The sequence below is a fragment of the Elephantulus edwardii genome, unplaced genomic scaffold (genome assembly GCF_000299155.1).
Source record: "Elephantulus edwardii isolate Elephantulus edwardi_28Jun2011 unplaced genomic scaffold, EleEdw1.0 scaffold00080, whole genome shotgun sequence".
In the NCBI taxonomy this organism is placed as follows: domain Eukaryota; kingdom Metazoa; phylum Chordata; class Mammalia; order Macroscelidea; family Macroscelididae; genus Elephantulus; species Elephantulus edwardii.
The window spans coordinates 11,916,828-11,943,803 of record NW_006399830.1 but is presented as its reverse complement, the minus strand read 5'-3'; the positions used below and the strand labels follow the sequence as shown (position 1 = coordinate 11,943,803).

Below are 26,976 nucleotides of genomic sequence, written 5' to 3'. Positions count from 1 at the left end.
TCGGCCGCTTCGACCCGGAGCGCGGGCGCGGGCCGGCGCCGTGCCAGGAGGTGGAGATCCCCATGTGCCGCGGCATCGGCTACAACCTGACCCGCATGCCCAACCTTCTGGGCCACGAGTCGCAGCGCGAGGCGGCCGCCAAGCTGGATGAGTTCGCGCCGCTCGTGCAGTACGGCTGCCACAGCCACCTGCGCTTCTTCCTGTGCTCGCTCTACGCCCCGATGTGCACCGACCAGGTCTCGACGCCCATCCCCGCCTGCCGGCCCATGTGCGAGCAGGCGCGCCTGCGCTGCGCGCCCATCATGGAGCAGTTCAACTTCGGGTGGCCCGACTCACTGGACTGCGCGCAGCTGCCCACGCGCAACGACCCGCACGCGCTATGCATGGAGGCGCCCGAGAACGCCACAGCCGGGCCGGCCGAGCCCCACAAGGGCCGGGGCATGCTGCCTGTGGCGCCCCGGCCCGCACGGCCCCCGGGAGACGGCGCCTCGGGCCCCGGGGGCAGCGGCACCTGCGAGAACCCGGACAAGTTCCAGTACGTGGAGAAGAGCCGCTCGTGCGCGCCGCGCTGCGGGCCCGGCGTCGAGGTGTTCTGGTCGCGGCGGGACAAGGACTTCGCGCTCGTCTGGATGGCCGTGTGGTCCACGCTGTGCTTCTTCTCCACCGCCTTCACTGTGCTCACCTTCCTGCTGGAGCCCCACCGCTTCCAGTACCCCGAGCGCCCCATCATCTTCCTCTCCATGTGCTACAACGTGTACTCGCTGGCCTTCCTCATCCGCGCGGTGGCCGGCGCGCAGAGCGTGGCCTGCGACCAGGAGGCGGGCACGCTGTACGTGATCCAGGAGGGCCTGGAGAACACGGGCTGCACGCTGGTCTTCCTGCTGCTCTACTACTTCGGCATGGCCAGCTCGCTGTGGTGGGTGGTGCTGACGCTCACCTGGTTCCTGGCGGCTGGCAAGAAGTGGGGCCACGAGGCCATTGAGGCGCACGGCAGCTACTTCCACATAGCGGCCTGGGGCCTGCCGGCGCTCAAGACCATCGTCATCCTTACCATGCGCAAGGTGGCCGGCGACGAGCTGACCGGGCTGTGCTACGTGGCCAGCATGGACGCAGCGGCGCTTACGGGCTTCGTGCTGGTGCCCCTGTCCTGCTACCTGGTGCTGGGGACCAGCTTCCTCCTGACGGGCTTCGTGGCTCTCTTCCACATCCGCAAGATCATGAAGACTGGGGGCACCAATACGGAGAAGCTGGAGAAGCTCATGGTCAAGATCGGGGTCTTCTCCATCCTGTACACGGTGCCAGCCACTTGCGTCATTGTCTGCTATGTCTACGAGCGCCTCAACATGGACTTCTGGCGCCTCCGGGCCGCGGAGCAGCCGTGTGCGCCGGGGCCGGGGACCCGCAGGGACTGCTCGCTGCAGGGCGGCTCGGTGCCCACCGTCGCCGTCTTCATGCTCAAAATCTTCATGTCGCTGGTGGTGGGCATCACCAGCGGCGTCTGGGTGTGGAGCTCCAAGACCTTCCAGACGTGGCAGAGCCTGTGCCACCGCAAGATGGCAGCGGGCCGGGCCCGGGCCAAGGCCTGCCGGACCCCTGGGGGCTACGGCCGGAGCACCCACTGCCACTACAAGGCCCCCACTGTGGTCTTGCACATGACTAAGACAGACCCCACTCTGGAGAACCCCACACACCTCTAGGAACAGGCCTGGAGCGGCTGCTGCCCTCTCCACGCCTCCCCCTCCCGGGGACAGCTGACTGCAGCTGCCCAGCTGTCAAGGTCAGGCAAGTGGGGTGAGGACCAGGGTAGGCGATTCCTGCAGCCCCTCACCCGGCAGCGCCCACCAAGGCTCGCTGCCCCCAGCCCCCGCTGCACCCTGCCGGGGGCGGAGAGGCCTTGGTGGGCGAGGGGACGGTCCAGCAGGGAGTTTATTTAATGATGTAATTTATTGTCGAGTTTCTCTGGAAGCTGTGACAGAATAAACCCCCACGTGGCACTACTGAGTCCTTTCTGGGTTGGGAAGGGGGACAGCAGCAGGCTGCAGGAGTTTCCCTGTGAGCAGGACTTGGGGGAGGGGGGGTGACAAACTCGTCCTGGTGGTAAACAGCCCCCCCTTTTCTGGCTTCCCACCAATCAGGATGCAGTTCCCCTGGAACAGCTGTGTTTGCCAGAGTCCCAGCTTTAGGGGGACAAGGAGAGCTTTCTCTTCCTGTCTTGGCTTCTCTTGGGCTTGAGCTTTGGGCTCTGAAGGGACTGGGTGCCTGGGGGACTCTCATTTCTGCCCCTGGGAAGTCTGGGACTCTTGTTTAAAGCTTGAGGCTGTTTCCTCTTTTCACAACTTCATTTCCTCATTTGTCTGCAGAATGAGAGTATCAGGCAGCCTGAGGTGCCGCCAAGGCCCCGGGCAGAGGTCGAGGCTGAGATCCCTCCATCCCTCGTCCATCCGTCCTGTGTGTTCCCCACGATTGTCTATACCTGGCTTTCTCATACTCCTGGGTAGGGTGGAGATGGGCTTTGGCCGATGTGTGGGTGTCTGGCATTGGGGAGCTTGGTGCCGTAGTCTCTGAGGGGGTTGAGTGCTAACCCAAAGCCATTCCCTTTAGTGGTTCGAGCCCACCAGTGGTTTTGACAGTGGCGAGCTGGGCAGTCTCCTCCTGTGACTTACAGGCCTCGGAAACCCAATGGAGGGTTGGCTTGACAGGAGGCAGTGAGGCCATGTTGGCACAGACCCAGGCTCGGAGACAGGGATTGGTGGTGGGCACTGAGACCCCAGCCTGTCTGGGGGGAGCTGGCAGCATCTGTGAGAAACGGGGCCCGCAGGGGAGCATATGCAGCTTGTTTGAGGGGACCTTGCACACGCGTGTGCCAGGGATGGGAGGCTGCGTGCATGTGTCACACTCAGGGCTGCTGGGACTTGTCCATGGTAGGTGGCCATGTGCCCCAGGGGCCCAGGCAGTGTCGGGTAAGACCCCTGCCTCCACTCTTGGCTACATCCCTGGGTACACAGTGCACACACACAGCATTCAAGGTCAGTGCCAGGGACTCAGTGACCTGTCAGGCTGGGGAGTGCTCCTCTAGAGTCCCTGGAGCCTGAACTCTGCCCTGCACCAGGCAGAGAGGTGAAAGCCACAGGGTGGGGTCAGTGTCCTGAGGGGTATTAGGCATTGGCCTTCACCCCCAAGGAACTTGCAGGCCCGCACCTCAGTTTGGCACATCTCCGGCCACCTCGACCCCGTTGTTTCCCCGGAGTGCTGAGTCCCAGCTGACCTGGGTGCCTTGTTAAGTATCTCTGCATGGAACCAACAACTTGGCTGATGCCACGGAGTTTTCAGAGGCAGTAAAAGGCACAGGAGGAGACTGCTCATCCTCTCATGGAACAGAGGATGTATTTGAACTGCATACCTTTGGGGATGACAGCAGTTTCTTATCACTTAGCCACCAGACTCCCCATCTAAGAGTCCTTGAGGGAGAAGCAGAGCTCTGGTGGTGGAGTCCGAAGGAGTTTCCTAAACCTAAACATGGCGCCTTGAATTCAGTGGCAGCTGCGGGAGAAGGATGGGCTGTCTCATCCTGTTGTCGTTTACAGCCTCCAAAAACCTGCTGGACAATCAACTGAGTCAGTACCAAGTGGACAGCAGTGACTGAGTTTTGAGTGAGGTGCAGGCAGGGGCACTGGGCCGTGTGGGCTCAGTGCAAACAGGCCACTTGGGATGGGAGGGCAGGCGAAGTGGTGTAATGTGAACCAGTCCCAAGGGGCCCTGCCTGGAGGCTGGATGGTCACAGAAAACCCCAAATCCTGGAGGAAAAAAGACAACAAATCCAGCACCTGTGCAGGGTACCTAGTTGATCCTCTCTCCCCTACAGAAGGAAAGGGCCTGAGTTCTCCACCACCATCACAGAGCCATTCTGTTTGAGGCTGAGCTGGGAACAGAACCCCCATCCACCAGCTGACGGTGCTTTTGTGACTCTGCCAAGCAGCGGTCGGTCTTCTCTCCTGGTTTCATTAGAGGGGCTGAGAGTAGGTTGGCTCCAGGCTATTTAGAATCTCTGCAGGTTCTAGAGAAGCTGGGGCTGCGGGGGCACAGAAGTCCCTCCTGAGGGGACCTAATCAGCTCAATCTGTCCCCTAAAAAGAGCTTTATGTCCAATTTTGACAAACAATACCCCCCCCCCCCAGAAACCACCACCTATCCGCTGGCGTTTGCATCTCATGTCCATCAACAACATGGCTTGTGGACTCCTCCTCATGGCCTTCGAGGTTGGGGCCCAGTACCATTGACCTCAGCCAATAGTGATTCCATTGACACAAGTTCAGGGCCAGCAGGGGTAATCAGGCCAGTGAGGCCCAGCTGGGTAAGTCCTGAGCAGGACTCAGCAGCAGACCCTACAAGAGTTAACGTGGTCCCACAGCCTCCCAGCCGCGCTGCCTCCGGAACAGGACGTACAGTGAAGGGCTGGGACCTCGGGGTCCAACCAAGGTCAAAACTCACTACTGTGGAGACACAAAGAGGGAGCAAAGATCTTTCCAGAGTCTGGGGTTGAGGGGAGAGGTCAGCAGAGGCCTTGGGCAAAGGGGTCTCATCACAGTAAGAGATAGCACCTCCAGGCTCTGGTACGAGAGTCACAGCAATGTCAGCTGCCACCCGGCCACCCCCAGCAAGCTCCACACACACACACACGGACTTTGGGCTTGTGGTGGGGCAGCTGAAGCTATGCACATGAAAATTCATTTTTAAAAAATTTTAAATTTTGCTTGAAATAGACATTTAAAAATGTTAGTGTCCCGAGTTGTTCCCTTCTTGTTAGGCCTCACTTAAGTCAATGACTCCCAGCCATCCCGTGGGCAGAATGAAGCACCCTGAGGCCTGCGTAAACCCCGACTGAAGTCCTAACAGCTCTGGGCTCACACAGCAACAGCCTGCAGACCAGGCCCCCAGACCTCCTTCCCTTCAGTGCTCACTGTCCGGCCTGGGGCTGAGGCGCTCACACCCTTCCTTGTACTGAGCTGCTGGTGGAGCTTCCACCCTCAGAGCCCCTTCTTTAACTTTGGGAAGCTGCACAATCCTGACACACACCCCCTGGCGTCCCTTAGCTGGAGACCAGACAGAAGAGGCTTAGAAGTCAGGCTCCAGGTCCTCTGTGCACTTGGAAATGCCTCCTGGAAGGTCAAAATAAAGCTGACCTCTGATTAAAGACTTAAGTGGTGTTCTCTCTGGCCCAAGGGACTCGTGCACAAAGGTGGGTGAGAGGAAGCGGCTGACCCATCCACTTAACCCTAAGAGCACAAAGCAAGAGTCACCACAACTGTCTTCTTTATAAACACAAGTACATAATGTTTATTTGAAATTCCAATTTATTACAAGTTCACCCGTTAATGGGGCTCTTCCTCCATAAAGACAATTTTATGACAGAAAAACCCCAGTCAGCTGTTAACTTGGGTGGGAACACAGGAGCCTCACTAGTAAGAGAACACAGGGGACCCTGGCTAGAGGCAGGAAGGTGGTGGTGGTGGTGGTGGCCAAGTCACGTCGGTGCTGACTCTGAGCCTGGGGACAGCAACGGGCACTCAGCCACTGGGCCAAAGTCCTCAGGTCCCCGGCGAGGAGGACACAGAGACAGGGACCACAACTTTAGCATTAGAAGTTTAGTATTAGAAGCTTTATTTCCAAATTCTAGGAGTTACAATTCCTGGGTGGATTTCTTTTCCTTTACTAAATACTTACAGCCTTAGGTGCTCAGATCTTCCAATTCAAAATTGATAAAGGAAACCCAGTTTTGTAATTTTATCAAAATTGGACATAAAAGGAAAGACGACAAGACTTTACCTAAATGTAACCACTAGTGCTGGACTCCTTGTGGGAGGCTCTGGGAGCCTCTCCCCCTGCTCCCCCACCTCATCACCGAAGGGTTCCTGTTCTCAAGCCAGAATGGGTGTGGGAGGAAGCAGTGGAGAGTAGAAACAGCCACTATGGCAGGAAAAAGGGATTCCCTTCCCCAGGCACATCCTCTCTGCCTGCCTTGATGGGTCTCCAACCCATTTCTCCAAAGCAGAGAGAGGTGAGTGGCTGGGGGACAAGACGGGCCAAGTAAAGCAAACACGTTCTCATAGAAACTGTACTGTACATGTGCCAAAGCAAGATGACAGAAATACTTTACAAGATGTTCTTTATACAATATCACTGCTGAAAACAAGCAACTTTTAATAACTAGAAAAGTCAATTTAAAAAAAAAATTAAACCTTTAAATTCTTCCTGCTTTTCTTCTGCTTCCCCAAGAGCTTGTCTGGTATGTGGGTGGGCTGAGCTCCAACACCCCTCTGGCCAGATCCATCAAAGGAAAAGTTCTGTGCATGATTGTAAGCAGGACCTCAGTCTCTCTAAAAGTGAAGTGCCTTCGTTTTTATTTTGTGGTGGTTTTTTTTTAGGGGGCGGGTGAGGTGGAGAGGGGGGTGTCACAAAGAAGGGGCGGGGGACTCAGGAATGGCTCCGGAAACGACCCTTCACTCTGCCAAGATCAACTCAAAAGACTACAAGTGTTTCATGATGCTGGTGACTACAGAGCTCTACGGCCTTCAGGACACCGACACCTGAGGAGAGGGAGAGACAGAGCATGGGCTTGGAGAGACAAGACACTGTGGAAATAGAGACTGAAAAAAATCACCATCTACCCAATTGGCCTGATTGATTAACCTGGATCCTTCTATGGAACACAGTAATCTCTCCGCTGGAGGCCAGATCAGAGGGACCTCAAGAAGAAACGAACGAAAGGACGTAGAAGCCATGCCCTTGGACTTTTCCTGTAGTTCTCTGCAAGGGGGCACAGCCCTCTCCTGCCCCTCACCTTTCTGGGCAAAGACCATCACAAAGAGCTCTGCTTGCAGAAAGCCGTGGGTGGCCGGGCAGCTTGCAGAAGCCCCTGTGCCCCGCGGGTTCTTCCTGTCCAAGGTCTTCAGTCTTCTCTCGCCTCCCCTGCTCCCCCTTCCCCTGCTCCAGCCCCGCAGCCTCTGCTCCCTTACCGGGGTCCTGCCTCTACTTCTTCTGTCTTCGTGCCCTGGACTGCCCAGTGGGCTCTGGGTCACTGTCCCCTTCATCTTCAGGCAGCCGGTCAGGAAACTTCTTGCGTTTCCTGCGGACATACGGGTGACTGGGAAGGTGTTTATGCACCAGAGCCACCACACACTGTTCTGTCTTCACCATGCAGTTGAGGACGTGGCTGCCGCGGCAATTGTAGAGCTCGGCATTGGTAAACACTTGCTTCATGTCGGTGAGAAACTCCTGCACAGAGCGGTAGCTCCCGCAGGAACACTTGTTCTGCATTGTCTGAAAGTCCATGGGATGGGAGATGACATCGTAGTAGTCTTCGGCCTCGTCTCTGGTCACAGGCTCCCTGTGGGGATTAACAAGCGCCAAGTGAGAGAAACCTTGTCAATCGCCTTGTCCCAGTCGGCCTCTCCTCCCGCAGGAGAACCGGGAAAGGTGGATCCTAGTGAACCTGGATACAGACTGCCCCTGCCCCTGTCCTATGCCCTGAGAAGGAAGGACGGAGGTGGTTCCTCAGCCTTCTGTCGCCTCCCTCGAATACTCCGAGAAGCCAGGAGATCGGTTCCTCCCTCTCCCTTCCACTTGGATCAGAGAACTCACCTGAAAGGCCAGCTGAAGCGGAACTTGACGATCTTGTGGAGGATCTCTTCACATTTCTGCAGCTCTAGGCTTTGCCTCCGGGAGCTCCGCTTGGTTTGAAGCATCTAACACCAATGAAAACAAGCAAATTACTACAGATAGAGAAAGAAGAGGGCACAGGGGAGAAAATGTATTTCTGAAAGAAGCAGAGAGACACACAGTGGGACTAGAAAAGAACAAGAAGCCAGTCATTTTCTGGAAGCAGAGAGGATCGGACCTTCAGCCCACTAAAGTAGCAGAGGCCACAGCAAACAGGGTGCTGGCCTCCTGAGGATACACAGCCCTGCGATCATAGCAACAGCAGGGACAGGAACTAGCACCTGAAGCACCTGCTGTGTTCTGTGGGGGAGGGGGTCTCTTCATGGATGTGGGCTCTCCAACACAGGCAGCTAGGCACCCCCTGTCCTGCCTTCAGGAAGCCACAGCCAGCTATAGCTCCGAGTAATAAGAGCACAGAGCCGGAGGGGCATGAGTCAGAGAAATAGGGTTTTTCTAATGCCTTCAAGCCCAGTGTGATCTATCAGAACAAACATGCCCACAAGAGTCTCTTTTTGTTCTTTAAAGTGAAAGCTAAAACAAAATGCGTTTACACTGGTGGAGGGACAAGGGGCGGGTGACCTCCCTCCTCTAACAACTGTCCCCAGGAGCCAGGGCTCCAGCATTGCTGGCATTCCCGTGGGGACCCAGCCCACTGGGCTCTATTTTAGATCCTCAACAAGCGGCAGGCTGCCTGCTAACTAAAGACAGTATCTGCCCGACACAGCAGGGGAGTGCCGCACATAGCTTCTCCGGGAGGGCCTGCTCCAGGCCTGCCCATCTGCCTTCAGTGCAGGGAGGAGAGGGAAGAGGGGAGGCGCCCACCTGTTGCCTCCCTAATGCTGGGGTGGAACAAGAAGAAAAAGAAAGGTTCAAATGAAAGAGGAAACATTCTTACCAGCTCCTCAACCTCGGCATCGTCCACAGGTGGTGCCTTCTGGCGGGTCCTCCTGGCTGGCTGGGACTTCTTCCCTGGGCGTCGACCAGGCCTTGCCACGGGAGGGATGACACCCTGCTTGCCTCGAACAGTCTTTCGCGGTCTCACTGCAAAAAGAATTACGGATTTAGAGCAGAACAGCTGAGGATAAAGGGAACATGTCTTTGGCCCAGGAAGAGGACAGTGGACAAGCAAACAAGAGCGGCCCACAGGTTAACTCTGGACAAGGTGCCCACTGTTTGTCCTACGTGTCTAAGCTGCTCCTTTTCAAAAGTAGCAACATATATGAGGGAAGAGTTCTACAATCTTTTGGGAGACTATTTAAAAACCTCATTTCATCAGTCCTCCCTGTTTCCAATCTGTTAAAATTACTCCCCAGAAATGAAGCCCTGAAAAGGGGGGACTGGACACTGGTTCAGAAGGTGGTGTGTGCTGACAAATGTGCTCGGAGCGTCTACAGCCCGAGCTCAGCCTGCTACGGCGGGTGTGTCTGCATGTGAGACGAAATTCTGCCTACAGATTAGACCACGTCTCAAAATCCCCAATGCACCTGATACACACCATGTGTCATCTTCCAGAGAAAAGTTGCTATTACTAAAAATAGTGTCAGTCTTTCTCAATGAAGCCAACTGAGGGAGGGTCTAGTCCTGCTGGCATCCACAGCAGCCCCACCCAGGACCCCGGAGAGCATGGAGCCCGCCTCCTGTGTCTCAGGTTCACAACTGGTGCTCAATGTCAGACAAGCCCACATCTCTCCTGTGTCCCCCTGAGCAACGTGCTATAAAGCAGTAACAAGGGTTCTCCACAACTTTCCCATGCTAATACCCTGGAAAGCAGGGAGGAGACATTTGGAGAGGTACAGAGAAAAGGATAAAGAAATTCCAATGTTTTTAAGTTCCATTTCTTTTTTTTTTAAAAATTTTATTATTTTGTGTGTATGTGCCGCCAAATTGGATGTGACTGGTACAGGAGGAGATTGCCCCTCCTTCTTCAGCAGAGCATCTGGTGGATTTGAGCTGCATACCTCTGGGATTGCAGTGCAGCTTCTTGCCACTAGACCACCACAGCTCCCTTCAAGTTCTATTTCTAATGCTATGCCTTCTCTTTGGTAATTTAGTTGGGTACACAATTAACATCTGTGGCAGCAGTAGTCACGAAATTAAAAAAACAAACAAACAAAAAACACTTGGGCAAATGTGCAGCTAGGGACCCGTTTAAAATGCTAAGGCTCCAAGGATGTCCATTTAGAGAGAAGAGGCACGTGACCCAAGCCACAGTGAACAAACACTATCACAGAAGAACTGGTGCCGTGAACAGTGATGTCTGCACTGAATACACCACTGGCTGCCCAGTAACAGAGATGTGTTCTGGAGCGAGGACAGCGAGGTGTCCGCCCAGCTCACGGGTGCTGGCAGACTACCAGGAGGGGCCAGTCTTTGGAAAAGGACAGCATTCCTGCAAAGGTAGAAGGTCAGAGGAAAAGAGACAGAGCCTCACAGAGATGGGCTGACAGTGACGACTGAAGTACAGCAGAGACTCTGGAGTTCGGGCAAAGCTTTGATCTACTGTACAGTCAGCCGACTCAAGGGCACATAGTAACAGCTCAAGTCTGGACTAAAAAGGGGGAGTTAGAAGCCACTGCCCGTGACAGAAGTTGGGATGCTAGAAAAAGCCACCTAGGGTATTGAACTGCCCTAGTGAACCACCATCATTCCGAGGGCTAAAAGGTCAAGGAGACATGCTGAAGCATCAATATTTCTTACATTCTCTTGGCAAAGACAATCATTAGAAACTAGAGTGGAAACACATTCTTGGAAAAATGCAACTACTTGGAAATGGAAAGGAATCACTGTGTGACTAAGTATTTTCAGAATCTGGCCCTAGCCAAATGTATATCCAAATCACAACTCTGTCCAGTCACTGGGTTTCTTTGTAAGGTACATTAATGGGCTCCTTTTACCGTGCAACCCTCATAGCAAGCCAGTGCGTACAACGAGGCCTTGGAAGAACGGGGACTTTAAAGTGTCCCAAATGATAACCTTGGAGGGGAAGACAAAGTGAGGGGAGTGAAACAAGTATACAAGTCCAACGGCCTCTTAGGAAGGTTCAAGTTCAGCACCACTGCGTAAGAGGGCACATCTGTATCAGGCTCAGTTGTTCAGAACTATGGTCTAGGCTCTTGGAAATGGTACCATCTCCTCTGAGGTTCATCAAATCCTCATCTGTGGACTCTTTCCTACATACCTATAAAGGATGACATACTGTGAATCGAGTGAACGAGATGGTGAGAGTGATTCCTGAAAACAAGCATGAGAGAAAGAGCCAGCCCCCCGCCACTCCCCCACTGGCATCGTGTAGGAATGGATCTGAACCCACCTAAAAACCACAAGCCTAAATCATTGAAGAACCAGCCTCCTCTTTAAAAATGAGCAAAGTTGTAAGCACAGAGGAAACAGCAGCTGTGAGTACAGTGGAGGACTAGACTGGAGACAGAAGGACCTTCCCGTCCCCGACTGGGCCTCAGCCAGGTGCTTGGTGGTTCCACTCCACAAGCAGATCTGCCAGAAGTCGCTGTTTTTGAGACTAAGGTAACTTCCTACTTGGAGCTTGGTTAAATGGCATCTTGAAAACTCAGTCTGTGAACCTGACAGTCCAGCTGCCGTAGAGCCACAACATGTGATGGAGCAAGATGACAACACGGATTGTCCACTCCCAGCAGTCTCTCCATGTTCGCTCTGGAGACGTTGAGATTAGCAAGTAAGATTACGAAGTAAAACTAAGTACTTACATCGCAACCCTGCTACCTCATAATCCTCCTCCTCCTCCTCCTCCTCCTCCGTGTCACTTTGGTCATCTTCACTGTCCTCAGAGGTGGATTCCTCAGTGTAATTCCTGGGAGAAGGTAAAGGCACACAGGGGACATATATAATTAGCCCACACGGCTCCTAGGAGGCTTCAAGTTCAGACCACATGCGTTTCATGATTATGTGTTTCCTGACCAGGGCCCAAAAGCTGAGATAAGGTACCAATGACAACAGATCAAAATCAAGTGTAAATCTCCCCACTGCCTCCATAAAGCAATACAAAACACGATTTCTTGTGTCTCACAAAAAGAGCCAGGTGGAGTGGACTGAAAGGAAAAATGGAGCCCAGACAGGTGTTAACTCCACCTTGATGGCCCCTTTCCAGGACTGAAACAGCTTGTAGATGATCATAACATCAAAGCAACAGTAATCCCTGCTCAAAACAGCTGGTCCAAAGGCCTCACCTCTAAGTGTAGCTGGAACACAGTGAAAAATACCCAAGTAATAAATTTAGCTGAGTTCAACATCAAACAGCTCTGCCCTTTAAAAGAAAGGCCAAAACAGAGTGCTGAGACCCGCTCTTTCAGAACTTCACATTTCAACATAAGCATGGCACGACCTTGGCAAATATTAAGTGCTTCCATCACACAAGGCCCTGGGCCTGGCCGCAGTGAAGTTAGAGTGATAAATAAAGCACTATTTTTACTCCCAAGACACTAACAACTGCTTTGGGAAGACTGTGAAGTACAAAACCAGCCATAACGGCTGGGTGCATTATGGTTTTAAGAACTAGTGCTCAGCTGTGACACAGAGGAAGAACTACGTAAAAAGAAAAGGTTTCAGAAAGCCTGGGCCATGCATGGCCAGTGTGAGGGAGGGCGCCCCAGGGTGTGAAGAGCCCTGGCTGGGAGAAGTCAAGGGTAAACACCAACCAAGCTGCAGCAAACACAAGACAGACCAAGGCTACAAGTGGAAGGAGGTGCTGCTTGAACAAGTCTCAATAGTTGGGCCAAAATGTTTGGACATTATTCTCAGGGAAATGGAAATGTTCAAAGCATGAGGTGTGAGTAGATCTTTAGATCTAAATTATTCTGGTATCCACACATAGCTCGATGGCTAAGAGGTAAAGAAAGAGGAGGTGAAAGTCACTGAAGGTGAGAGTTGAGCAAAATCCAATGATGGCAAGGACTACAGAGAATGAAGAGACTGATTCGTAAGACGACAAACCCTGAAGTGACAGCATCTGGCAAATGAATGAGGATGTCACAGTGTGTGTCTAAGTTCTAAGCACCACAAGGAATGAAACACCAGGTTAAGGAGAATGATGAGTCTGACTGCGGAGTTTTCGTGACAGTGGGGTGGAGTGACTGGAATTAGAAGGCTACAACAGGCAGAGGGAGGATAATTTTAAGAAAATACGGTTGAGGCATGAGAGACAGGAAGAACTAGCAGTGTTAACAGTGAAGTTAAACCCGACTCCCCTGAACGTCTACCAGAAATGATCAGGCACTACAGCCACAAGATGAACCTACGAACCTTAGCGCCACCCAGTCTGGTAACAGATGAATTCTAATAGTCATTTATTCATTTCTAAAAGGAAAACCATATTCTCACCTGCCACGAGAGTTGCGCCTAGCGGTAGCAGGCTGGCAAGCTGGGCACTGCCACTCGCCATCTGGTACTTCATAGAGGGCCGGCCTCAGACAGAACAGGTGGAAGGCTTTGTTACATTCGTCACACAGGATCAGTTTGTCATCCTCACCTGCAGAGAGAGAAACCTGCACTGTCTGGACGCTGTCAACAAGCTCCTGTGCTCTGTGCTACTAAGGAGAAGTGAACGTGTCACACCACCTCATTTAACATGTAACATAAACCAGACTACAGGGAATTTAAAGGTCAAGTCTCCTGACTTGTATCCCATAATTTAAATGTTATGTGCCGTCGAGTAGCTTGCAACTCACAGCGACCCTATGTACAACAGCCCTAAACTCTGCTCTGTCCTGTGCCAATCACACTGTCTCTGATACACCCATTCTGATTACCCCAGTCACTGAATCAATCCACCTCATAGAGGGCCTTCCCTCCCAAGCATGATGTCCCTCTCCAAGGACCTGTCCCTCTTTGTAATATGTCCAAAATATGTCAGACGAAGCCCCAGAATCCTTGCTTCCAAGAGATAGCCCAGTTTAACCCTCCCTAGGATGAACCTTTTTGTTTTCTTAGCAGTCCATGGTACATTCAATACTCTACTCCAGCACCACAGCTCAATGGCATCAATTCTCCTTTTATCCTCCCTGGTCATTGTCCAACTCTCTGATGCATAACAAGTGATTGCAAAGACCATGGCCTGTATCTGACGCACCTTAGTCTCCAGTGTGACACCATTACTCTTTAGTACTTTGGAGAGGCCCCTAACAGCAGACTTTCCCAAGATACTCAAGAGCTGAACCAAGGGTAAATAGGACAGTTAACATGTTGCCGCAAATCACGGTAATACATCGGAGGGGGAAAAAAGTTTCTAAGCACGCTCGTCAATTTAAAAGTGTGCAGCAATGTGTTACTATTTACTCTAAACTCCCCTGGCGCCCCAGCGCTGCAGAGTCGGTTCAGCTCCTAGCTGATCATCCCTCAGGTTTCCAAGGCTGTAAATCTTTACAGGAAGAAAACTCCTTCTGATTCCACAGAGCAGCTGCTCGATCTGCACCAAGCTCTTAACTCAAAAATCTAGTCACCCCTGCCGAGTGGGGACAGACGGAGTGCTGACCTCCAGGTGAGCTGTAAGCCACACAGGAGAGGTCAGCTTTCTCCCACGGAGCAGCGGTGGGTCTGGACTGCATGCCTTTGGGTTGGCAGCACAACTCCCCACCAGTGAGGCCACCAGAGACCATGATTTACTAAAAAATCAAAGTCATTGCTGTGGAGTCACACAGCCGACTCTCTGGCAGGTTTTCCAAGGCTGTAAACGGCACGGGAGGAGGAAGACTAAATCATCAACCTCTAACTAAAGTGAACTAAATCATCAACGGGAGACTAAATCATCAACCTCCAACTAAAGTGAAATTTTAAAGTCAAATCTTTCTCCTGTGGAGCCTCCAGGCACTCGTGCCACCTGCCGTTGGGTCTGCAGAGCCCATTCCCTCCTACCCACCAGGAGACCAGATCTCCCTAACGTTTACAAGAAGATGGCAAAAACCAAGCAATGGCAGGAAATTTTACTACCACTGAGAGAATGACTATTTTCTAGCCCCTTCCTCCTCTTCAACTCATGTTTCCCACCTCGCATCCAACACGGTTTGTGAATTCCTTCTGTTTATCAATCTAAACCAACCTACAAGGTAACTCTGTCCAACTTTCACCCCAAACAGTTTTTAAAAGCAATTCAATGATCTTTGTTAGGTCTTTTAACCCTTGAAGAGTTGTGTAATGCAGCTCGGGTAAGCTGCACTGCTAACCCAAGGCCAGGTCTGTCTAGCCCTTCAGATCCACTAAGAGCCCCAAGAGAAAGAGGAATAATTTCCTTCCATCTGAGTTATAGCCTCAGAAACCTGCTGGTGGATCAGCTAAGTTGGTTCCAATCTATGACAATGAGTTTTTTTCCTCCTTAGAAATTCAAGTAACTCAACTGACGAAGTAATGTTAGCCAGTGACCTGGGAGTTAGGAGCCATGAGGTTCCTTCCGCACCTGTGGGGTGAAGGGCCTCACGACCTTGCTCTGAAGGTCTTCGTGCTAGAAGGCTGCTATTAACCCTCAGCTTCCTCCATCAAGTCCAAGGCCTGTGCCCTACGCATCCCATCTCACAGATGACTAACGTTCTGAGATAGGTAAAGATACAAAAGTCAAGATACTTTAACTCCTTTTAGGAGAAACAAATGGTCTTATTTTGCACTAAGCTGCTGTACGGGGCCTGTTTTGATTCACTGGCACATGATATAATACACTAGCACTGCGACCTCAAAGGAAAAGTCAACTGGTTCCTCCACACAAGTTACACCAGGATCATTTTAGGGACGTACCAGCCCTCAGCACGCTCAGATCGGCCCCTTTATTCAAAGCATACCTTTCTTGCGGCAAACTTTGCATCGTGCATTTTCTGCTGACATATCCCACTTGATACAGGCATCGAGCATCCCGAGCAGAACGTGCATTCTCGAAAAGGTCTGAGCTTCTCGGATCGCCGACTTCCATTTTTCTAGAGCGGATGCAACCTAAACAGGGAACAAACCTGACTGCAGCAAGTGTTACTACAATGGCCTCATAGGCCTAAAGTATGGCCTGTGCACCTAATGATGACCAAGAAAGAACTAAAAACTGAAGGTACAGAAGATTTCTAGACACATTTACCTCCTGGCGCTCCCCCTGCTTAATAACATATAAAGACGCTGAAAGGTGTGAAAAACTGGCCAAAGGTCATAAAAAAAAAATTAAAGGAGGTGGGGGGCTGCTACTTATGAAATTCACATCAAGATCATTATTTAAAAGCAGAAACATTACAGTGTGTTGGAAATACTGTATGCAACAATGGACTGTAGCTATTAAAACTTCGGTTCACAGATTACCACTTTCTGGACTAACACAACTCCAAGTGCTATACCTGTAAGTGCTAAGGATTTAATACAAAATATCCCTTTTGACTAAATCATCAACCTCCAACTAAAGTGAAATTTTAAAGTCAAATTAGTCTGATTCTTTGATTTTGGATCAATGCTTTCATTCAGAAAATAAAAATTAATTAAAAATTAGACGAAGGGAAACGGAAACAGCTAGGTTCAGTGAAACATACTTAGAAATTTGCATGATAAAGATACATTTCTAAGGAGTTTTCTAAATGTTCCTCCTTAGAAATTACATTTTAAGCTAATTCACTTGCAGTATTCTTTTGTTAGTCAAAGGGTGATTTCTGGGAACATTTTCAAAGAATTTCTAGCCTAAAGATTAGATAAGGATCCATGTACATAAATACCAACTAACTGTTCTCAACTAATGAGAAAAGTACCACAGACACACACAAGGTATAGCACATCAGAAGTTGGGAGAGCAGGTTAACTCATATCTGATGTGTGCAGTTAACAGGGCTTAACTCAGGCCACTGGAGAAAATACCCCAGAAATCCATGGAAAAACAACTGACAAAGTCCAACAAACAGATGCCATGCTGGGCATGCTTGCTAGGCTGTGCCAAAAAAAAATCCGGAAGATCACTACCTACCTAGCCAGCGGACGGGAAGAGACCCATAGTTGTTCCCATTCCAAAAAAAGGTCATCCAACAGAATGTGGAAATTACCAAACAGTACTGTTCATATCATATGGACATAGAAAAAAGGAACAGCCAGAAATTAAAGTCTGATTTACAAGATGGCGTGACACCAAGGGTATCACTGTTAACGCCAGATGGATCTTGCCACAAAGCAGAGAATATCAAAAGGATGTTTATTTGTGCTTTACTGACTATGCAAAAGGCATCTGGTAGTGTGTATCGCAACAAATTATGGCAAATATAGGTAAGAATAGGAATTAACGGGTCACGCGAAACCTACACCTAGACCAAGAGGCTCTTGGGTGAACAGAGTAAGAGAACAAAGCATGATTCAAAATAAAAAATGGTGTGCATCAAGACGGTGTCCTTTCTTCATATGTATTTCAGCCTGTACGCTGAGCAAGCAATCTAAAGGATGGACTCTATTTAAAAAGAACATGGTGCCTCTTCTGGTGACCTAGTGGTGAGAAACTGCGCTGCAATCCTGAAGGCACATGGTTCAAATCTACCAGATGCTCCACTGGAGAAGCAGTGCCAGTCGGATCTGATTCAAAGGTACAAGAATTAGAAAAAGCACACCCTCGTCAACAATCTGCACTATGCACATGACACACTTTGCTTGCTGAATGTGAGGAAGACTTAAAATGCCTGCTGGAGAAGATCAAATGATACTGACTTACTGTGAATTATTTAAAAAATAAACGTCACCATTGGGCCAAAAGGCAACATCATTCTGGATGAAGATTAAAATTGTCTACAATTTCATCTTGCTTGGATGCACAATTAATGTCCTTTGTACCAGCAGTCAAGAAATCAAAAGATACACCACAGTGGGAAAATCTGCCATCACAGACCTCTCCAGAGTATAATCAAGTCAGTCTAAAAACTAAGGTGCACCAGATCAAAGCCATAGTCTTTCAAAACGTTTTAAAGTTGGACAATAAATAAGGATGACAGAAGACGACTCGATGCCTCCGAGCTGTAGTGCTGGAGAAGGGAGTATCACATGGATTGTCTGTCAAAAAACAAACGCGTCTATCCTGGAGAAAGTGTGACCAGGGTGCTCCTTGGAGGCAAGGACGGTGTGGCTCTGTCTCTTGTAACGAGGCATGTTGAAAGGAGGGGCCAGTCCTTGGAGAAGGACATCGTGCTTGGGAAGGGTGAGAAAGGAAGACCCTTGGCAAGATGGATTGACACAGTGACTGTAACAGTGGGCGTAAGTATACTGGAGGTGGCACAGAGCAATAAACAGGGTAAGGCTGACTCACTGTTCTCAGGGTCACCATGAGTCTCAGGCAGCTGAACAGCACATCACCACCACCACCATCAGGATAGCTACAGTGATTGTGAAGTTCGAAACTTCACATTAGGGTTAGTGTTAAGGAAAAGGAATAGATTATCCTCTTTTCTACAAAAACAGAATCACAGTCTGGCAGTGACCTCTGCTTGCTAACATGCCTCTCAAAGGACCTCCTTCATCCCTCTCTAGAAGAGGAATCGGAAACCCAAGCAGCAGCGCCTGCTGCAGAGCCTGAAAGCCTATTCCCTGGATGTGAAAGGGCCAGGATGCTATAAAATCACCAGTCTTCAGCCAAGTGCACACAGCAGTTTTGTGTGTTGGCTGCTCCACTGTTCTGTCAGCCTAGAGGAGGAAAAGCAAGGCTTCTGGAAGGATGCTCTTTCAGACGGAAGCAAGAAAAAGATGAATGGGAAATTATCTCAATAAACAGAATTTTGGATTTTTTAAAAAAAAAAAACAACACAAAAACATAAAATCACAGGTACGTTTGTGCAGATAATATAAATACATTAGAAGAAATCTATATTCAGGAGACTCATTCCTCACTCTCGCCTCCAGTGCTGATATAGTAATACAAGCCTTTGAAATGTAATACCATTTCCATCCTCCTTGGGAGCTCCTCAGAGAAACCCAAGGTCTCCAGTCACAGCTGTCTCACTGGACATCTCCTGTCAGGGAGTACTGCATAGATTCTCCAAGAACAACCCAATTTTTCCAATGGAAAAAAAATTCAGTTCTATCAAGACTAGGCAGGAAATGGCTACAAATGGGCTCTGCTGTCCTCTAGTGGACAGTCAAGCGTTACTCAAGAAAAATCAATCCACATACTACAGTGCTTTTCATTATCTAAGCTTTTTCCTAGAAGTTAACAACTAGAAGGGATCTTGGAAGTTAGTTTCTTTAACCTCTGAACTACTCTATACGTATAGTAATTGTAAAGGCCAAGTGTTTTTCATACATGTGCACAGTGGTACAGCTGTCTCTTAATTTTAGAACATCAGCCCGAAATAAAATCTTGAGTTCATTAGCAGCCGATTCCCTGACACCCAACACCTGCCCCAGCACTAGGCAAATATAAACTCTTTTCTGTCTACAGATTTGCTTGTTCTAAACCTTTTCTAAACACTGTATTCCATAATGCATGGCCTTTTGTGACCGGCTTGATTCACACTGTAGTGCTGTGTGCCCTAGTTCACTGTGACTCAGAGGAACCCTGTGCTGCACGTAGTATGTTTTCTTTAGAACTTCGTTCCTTTTTCAATGTTGAGTCCACTGTATGGATGAGTATTTTTTACTTTTCAAAGAGAAAAGTGATCTGGGGGAAAGAGGTGGAGAGGGAGGAAAGTGTGTAAATATGAATGACTGGAAATCCAAAGTCTCTGTAAACGTTCATGGAAATAAAATTTTTTTAAAAACGCAACAGATTAAGAACTGTTAAGGTAGACATTTTAACATCCAACACTGGTGATTTCCAATAAAAACCAACGTACACTGCTGCTGGGAAGCGAGACATGCTAGTCTGCTGGGGAAATTTACTAGCACACGCGTAAATAAAGTCAGTCCTGGGAAGTGTGCACACAGAAGGGGGGGGTCTATTTATAGGCAAACTTACGCCTGTTAAACCGCTAGGCTGGGCTCCAAGGCTATAAGCGCAACAGGAAGACACTGCCCATTTTTCTCCTGCAGTGGAGCGGAACTGTCCAGAGACTCTGGGTTAAGGTGCAGCTCCCCCGACTGTACTGAATTCACTACAGATCTTAGTGTAACTACACAAAGGACAATGTTATACCCTGGACTAGATAGGATGAGGCTTTCAGGTTACATTCCATCACAAAAAAAAATGTTCACAGAGGAGAAAACATATAATCAGATTATCAGGACAAGTGTAACCAAAACTAAACAAATTTTTAAAAACCCCAGGATTTTGGTCAAATTGTACATCAATTTTTCCATTTAATTAAAGGAAACAAAGTATTAATTAACTATTTAGAATAAAAAACTACAAGAGAGGGATTCTACTTTTAAAAATGAGGAATCTAAAGCTAAGATAAAGACTTCTATAAACCCATCCAACCTCTAAGCAAAGTACAGTAGAACATTTCAGGGTTAAGGCAGAGCTGACCTGTGGGAAGCCGGCAGGGCACAGTGCCATTTCATGCAGGACACTGGATATCTGGTGGCTAAGCTGGCTGATTTTCCAAGAAAGTATCCAGGCTTTCACTTAGTAATGTCGAGGTCCTAGGTTAAACCTGGAAAATATTCTTTTTCTCCTCAATCAATATAAGAACCAAGTATTATCTGAAAAGCTTAGAAGACATTACCTTAGAAGACTGTGGAATTTGGTATCCACAAAGAAAGTAACTTTGACAGCTACTGTCTCAGTAAGAAGAAACTTACAGGAAATGACCCTTAAAGAGATCAATCATGTCAAGAGGTTCTTGATGAAGATGATGCTGGGAGCAAAGAAGGAAGTTAAAGCAAGGGTTCAAGGCCAAGAAGGCAGTCCTGAAGGACAACCACAACAAGAAAGATGATCGGCACCTCACCCACATTCTGGTGACCTAAGACCCCCAGAAGAGCAACCTCAGCAGAAACAAGCTTGACCACTCTGCCATCATCAAGTTTCCCCGACCACCAAGTCAGCCATGAAGACAAGACAACACACTTGTGTTTACTGTAGAGGTCAAAGCCACCGAGCAGCAGATCAAACAAGCTGTGAAGAAGCTCCATGTCGTAGACGTGGCCAAGGTCTACACCCTGATCAGATGTGATGGAGAAAAGGTGCCCTATGTTCGACTTGCTCCTGTCTATGATGCTTTCGATGTTGTCAACAAAGCTGAGATCATCTAAATGCAATCCAGCTGGCTAATTCTAGACAAATTTTTCTTACCAAAGAGGTTCTCTTCTGTACACAAACCTAACCTTATGTTAGAAAGAATGTCAACTGTGAAGAGACACAGGCTGCTCTGGGGGTGTAGCTGCAGGGAGTTGTGCTCCTAATTCAAAAGGCATTTCTGGGCTTGAACACACAAGAGGCTCTGTTGGAGGAGGGGCAATTTCCTCCTGTGCCAGTTGGATCTGATTCAACAGTACCTGTGTGTACACCCCTCCACACACACCTCCATTTCTGTTGGTTTGAATTTACCAGTGACTCCAACAGCGAAAGATGGACAATCTCCTCCCATGCAGGTTTAAAAAACCTGTTGGACAGTTATGTGTCAATATGTAAGTCAATGAACTGTCGATGTCGGAAAAGTTGCAATGGTACTCTCCTTTTTGCTGTCTATATTTAAAAAAAAGTGAAGTAGGATACTTCTATTTGGCTGAGCCATAGGAGTTAAAGAAATAAAGGTCTTAAGAGGCCTCCTGGTACAGAACCTCAGAGCATTTGATGGCAGAGCTAAACAAAGCTTTGTAACATTGCCCAAGCAGGGTCCAGGCCAGAATCACAAGAGTCTAGTGGCAGCAGCTGTCTGATCAAAGAACAGTGCTACAGTGGACACTGCTAAGTCTGTGCTTTCCAAGTATTTTGCTTACATACTTGGAGGGGGAGGGGGGTATTGCTGAGCTATATGCAGTTTGATTTTCAGTTTGTTGAAGCACTATCACTTTTTAAATTCCATTACCCTCTTTGAGAAAGAGAATCAGCTCTGTTAAAAGGGAAGGTAGTCGTTTTGACCATGGGCAAAAGCCCTAGATGCAGCGCCAACGCAATGCTCGGAGCACTACTAAATACCACAAATTTGGTGGAAAGAGATAAAAATGCATCACTGGCTCAGGTCACAGTTACATTTTTAAGTCCAATCATATTCCAGTACATGATTATAAAACTCCATTTTTAAGCACCGAGTACCTTTGCTTCCTCTGCTATTTTTTTCTCTTCATCCACCTCCTCAGTCTTTGATGAATCTTCGCTTTGGGGTTTTCTTCTCTTTTGCTTGGGAGCCATGAAGCCTTGGAGAAATTTCTTTATGACACTGGCCTGAAGGGCAATCACACACTCACCAAAATCCTTCAGTTTTTCTAATGATACAACCTACAAGAAATTTTCAGAAAGCAGGATGAGATTAAGAGAAAGACGAAAGATATCACCTTAGGCTAGATTAAAATCAATCCAGACAAATATTAAAAAGGCCACACAGTGTTAACCTCATTGGCTGTGCTTCACTGTGGCTCACTGGCTGCCTTAAGCTTTTATTTAACAAGCAAGTGACTACTTGCATATTCCCAGGAAGGGTTTCTGTGTGTGAGAAGACGGCCTCCATGTAAAGTCACATAACATAGTATGTGGGCACGCTACAGTTCTGATGCAAAGAAAAGCCTAGAAGAGTCAAATTTACCGTGCACCAGTAAGAAGTTTTCACATACTTCAACTTTCATCTGACCTTCACATCCATTTTGCAGATGAAAAAACAAATCACATGATCAAAATTACGCTCTTAAACACACCACACTATCTTTTCAGTCCCCCAAGACATCCCGTTAAGATATACCTACAAAAAGAAAACAATTATAACCCAATACTGGTCAAAGGCTAGGTTTGGCATGTAGTAGGATCCAATCCATGAAGAAGGGTATCAGGCTTGGAAAAAAGGTCGAGAGTCAGTGTAGAAGACAGACTGGCAGTGTTACTGTAATATTGGAGATGGTGCAGATAATGAGACAAGATCAGGTTCAGATCTGTTCGCTCAGTTGCTCTGAGTTGCAGTCAACCTGACAACACAATAATAACACTGACATATGCAGGGAGCTCTGATGATCTCCTGGTAAGGAGATGTCTCGGCAACCCAAAGGCACTTGGTTTTAATCCACCAGCTGCTTCACAGGAGAAAGCTCAGCAATCTCCTCCTGTGTGTTACTGCCTCTAAAAACCCACTAAAAGGTCAACTACAAGTCAGGCTCCTACTCAAGAGTATGTAATATCAATTCGTATATATAATAATGAACCTGTATGAGGCATATTTAGAGCGCTCTCAGGGCCTAGTCCTGAGAAACTGTGCTGCAATCTCAAAGACATACAGTTGGAATCCACCAGATGCTTTGTGGGAGAAGGATGGGCATATTACCCCCATGCAATTCAGTCTCTCAAAACCTGCTGGAGGAGGGAGCTCTGGTGGTCTAGTGGCAAGTAGCTGCGCTGCAATCATGAAGGTGTGTGGTTCAAATCCACCACATGCTCCACTGGAGAAGGAGCAATCTCCTCCTGTGCCTTTAGTATCTGACTCAACAGTATACAGTAAGAAGGAAAAAAAAACCCTGTTGGAGGGTCAGCCGTGGATCAGTTCTGACTCAATGGCACATAACAAGGTGGGGCATATTTATAAATATTTACGAATACCCTTGAGAACCTAACTAAATACCGCCCAGCACTGGATCTCTGCATGTGAAGGATAAGATCCTAGCCTGGTGGGACATCTCCATCAGGGCTACACTAGATGGACCCTGACAGCATTGGGGGGGGGGGAATTCAAACTAAAACCCACTGCCACTGAGATGACTCCGACTCAAAGGGAGCTGAAGGACACAGTAAACCACCCTCTAGGATTTCTAACGCCCTCACTCTTTAGAAACCTCATCTTTCTCCCATGAAGCAGCAAGGCAGCGTCAATATTCAGATAGAGACAGCATCACCAGACTTCTAAAAATGTGGAACAAAACCTCAGATTACAGAGGGGAAACACTCATTCCTACCAGATTGTTTAAAATTGGAGGATTCTCTAAGACTATTTCCCTGATATATACTGGACAGAAAAAAACCCTCAAATTTCTATGGTAGCCACGTAACACACTGGCACAAAAAAAATAATCACTTGTATGTACTCACTCAAAAATTCATTGCAGTAGAGTCAGAACCGACTCATAGCTGACCCCAGAGTGGTTTTCAGAGGTTGTAAACTAACTGTAAAGGAGAAGACTGCCCATTTTTCTCCACAGAACAGTGAGTGGATTTGAACCACCTGCCTTCACACTGGGAGCAAAACTCCCTCAATAAATCTATCATTTCATATGAGACCAAGCATCAATTATTACTTTGCATGAATTATTAAAGCAAAGGTGAGAATGGAGGGTCTTAAGGACAAAGAAATTATATTGATGAAAATTGAATAACTAGAACAGCAATAGTGAGAATGTTCACTCGCCGTGAAGTCACCAGTGTGACTGAACTTCTCCACAAACTGCTGAATGGGAACCTAAACCACAAAAGTCCGGAAGGGATGTCCGGGAAGGTGCACACACAAAAGGATGTTCCCTCAGCTCTTACCCGAGCCTCGAATTCAGATGTTTCTTCCACATAGCCAAGTCCTCCCTTTTGTAACCTTGTTGCAACCTCAATGAGATCACTTCTCAGAAAGTTCAAGAGCTCCTGATTACCATCACAGGACTTCAGGCCCAAATTTGGCTTCCGGGCCAAATGGATGGAGTGAATAATATCCTGGTACCTAGAGGACACAGAGATAGTGAATGATTTTAAAACGTCACTAATTTGAAGAATCTAGAGTTTAATTTTACTATGCTAAAGAGAAGGAAAAGTCATTTTAACCAATTTTAAGTGTACAATTCAGTGAAACTGCTGAAAATGTTAACTGACTCGCAGATATTCCAAGGTTGCCTCATCCTTCTCCAGCACAGCAGCTAACTGTATGAACCACTCATTTCTCGGTGGTTGTCCAAAGCTTGGCAGGACATCTTTGCATCTCTTGCCCCAACTTTCAAATCTCTCTCAATTCTTAATTGTTTCCAGATATACACATTTCATTATGTATTTGAGAATTGTAAAATATGAAGTCTGCTGCTTTTATTCATGGTACCCTGTCTGCGTTACTTGGTGATTTGTATGGGTGTGTGAGCAATTTTCTCTGTTTAAGTTCTTTTAAACTTGGATTCAAGCTGTGTCCCTCCACCAAGAATGTGAATTTACCAGCTGCCAAAACTGCTCCGAAACAGCAGTAACTTTAAATCATCTGCTTGGAATTTGTCACAATACACAAGAGACATGAATTTGAGCTGCAAAATTCAAAGAGAAATGATGTTCTTCTGCCCACTAAGACAGAATCAGTAACAATCCTCTACTCTGAGTGGGTGATAAGCTTTGTTGTGGCTGGGTTTTTATACCAAGAGACCTACAAACCAAAGCTCAAGGTCACCTGAATTGAATACTTTTTCTTCTTTCTTAAAAAAAAGTATTTAAACTTTTTATAACTCCACAATGTCACACTGGTCTTCCAATAAGTTATTCTCCTTTCAATTCTTTCTATATATCAGAGCCCCTTAAACTGAATTTTAGCTCCTCTGTAAGTTATTAAAAAAATAATTAATTTACTACCAGATGATAGCATTTTGACCATCTCTATAAAATTTATTCCTGATTTAAGGACAACACGATTAGATAATGTATCGTGAAAGTTTCTACTTTTTTTGTTTTTTTGCAGAACAGCTGGTGTTTTAAAGCACCTGCCTTTGGGGTGGCAGCCCAACAACTGATCTCTTAGCCATCAGAATTCAAAGAAAGTAATAGGTCATTAAAAACTCAGGAAAAATTAAACCGGTATCAGGAGAGACTCCAAAACCTGCAACAGAATGCCGAGAAGCTAAAACAATGAACAGAAGATGTCAAAGAGCAACAGCAGCAGCAGATAAGAGTAAAATATGCTTTGTAAAAAAGATATGGAGTTAGAAAATCAAAAAAGTAACATAAATTAAGCACTGCTCAAGCTGAAGAACTGAAGAAAAAAATTCAAGCCCTGAGTTGCCAAAATGAAGGATAACTGAGACACCTAAAGAAAACGGAATGAACCCAGTACCAAAAAGAATTGGGCGATGCTGAATCATTTCATGATGATAGCATATGATCAAAACTCAATGACATTGAAGGAAAATGCCCAAGCTGCACTGGAAGCATTGGCAAAAATCAGAGTCCCAGCAACTGAAGGAAGACCAACTGAGCTGTTTTAATAAGGACTGCAGCGCTGGCACGTATCTATGCCAAGAACTTGAGATGCTACTACCCGGCAAACCTCCTAGGAGATACCAACACATAATCTAAAGAAAGGGTATCTAACAGAATGAGGAAGTCATAGAATTTTTAAAATACTACATGAACACAGAACTATCACAAACTCAAGCCATATTCAACAGAGGCTGGGGAATAAAGGCTATCATTGCTGGGGTGAGATGGGTTCTGGCTGAAAGCAGTAAATACCACAAAGATGTCTGCCTGTGTTTCACTGAGTATGCAAAGGCGTTCAACTGTGTGGATCATAACAAATCACAGGTAACACTAAAAAATGGAACTGAAGCCCACTGCAGAACACAGTGTACACAGACCAAGAAGCAGGCAACTCAGGAATACTACAGAGCTTAAAAGGAGAAAAGATGTACATCAAGGCTGTAGCCTTTCACCACATCTAATTACTCTGTCAACTGAGTCAATAGTCTGAGAAGCTTAACTACATGGAGAGAAATGTGACATTAGGACAGGAGGAAAACACAGTAATAATCTGTACTATGTAGGTAATACAACCTTGCTTCCTGAAGATGAACAACTGAGGAACTTATTAATGTAAAGACTATAACCTTCAGTAAGGATTGCATCTCAGCATAAATAAAACAAAAATTCCTCACAACTGGACCAACAGACAGTATCATGATAAACAAAAGGAAAGATTGAAGTTGTCAAGAATTGCCTTTTCCCTGGACCTATGATCAAAGCCCATGGAAGCATTAGTTAAAAACCAAACAACATACCAAATGGGGCAAATCTGCAGCAAAGCACATCTTTAACGTGCTAAATTAGAGCAAGGCTAAGTCACTTTCAAGCCTAAGGTACAGCTGATCTAAGCCACATTATGCTTCATGTGTATGCAAAAGTGGGAACACAGAAGAACTGCTATGTCTAAATGTGGTCATGGTGTTAATTTTTCTTAAACTTTAATAGCTTTTATGGATAAACAAGAAAATCTAACATATT

The 26,976-nt window shown here is 47.6% G+C and overlaps 2 protein-coding genes across 2 annotated transcripts in view; one reads left to right on the top strand and one right to left on the bottom strand.

Annotated features, from left to right (window-relative positions):
- The first annotated feature begins 6 nt into the window (after nucleotides 1-6).
- Nucleotides 7-1,994, top strand: FZD9 (frizzled class receptor 9). Its single transcript, XM_006889687.1, has one exon. It carries the CDS (start codon nucleotides 63-65, stop codon nucleotides 1,695-1,697), a length of 1,635 nt encoding a protein of 544 aa, XP_006889749.1. The 5' UTR covers nucleotides 7-62; the 3' UTR covers nucleotides 1,698-1,994.
- Nucleotides 1,995-6,006: 4,012 nt separating this feature from the next.
- Nucleotides 6,007-26,976, bottom strand: part of BAZ1B (bromodomain adjacent to zinc finger domain, 1B) — a 63,538-nt gene continuing 42,568 nt past the window's right edge. The window contains exons 11-19 of the mRNA XM_006889686.1: nucleotides 24,271-24,448; nucleotides 21,862-22,044; nucleotides 15,512-15,659; nucleotides 13,068-13,215; nucleotides 11,438-11,541; nucleotides 8,611-8,756; nucleotides 7,638-7,741; nucleotides 7,013-7,383; nucleotides 6,007-6,583 (exon numbers count right to left, since the gene is read on the bottom strand). Of these exons, the coding sequence (XP_006889748.1) occupies nucleotides 7,026-7,383; nucleotides 7,638-7,741; nucleotides 8,611-8,756; nucleotides 11,438-11,541; nucleotides 13,068-13,215; nucleotides 15,512-15,659; nucleotides 21,862-22,044; nucleotides 24,271-24,448 (1,369 nt within the window). The 3' untranslated portion in view covers nucleotides 6,007-6,583; nucleotides 7,013-7,025. The remainder of the gene's footprint in view (nucleotides 6,584-7,012; nucleotides 7,384-7,637; nucleotides 7,742-8,610; nucleotides 8,757-11,437; nucleotides 11,542-13,067; nucleotides 13,216-15,511; nucleotides 15,660-21,861; nucleotides 22,045-24,270; nucleotides 24,449-26,976) is intronic.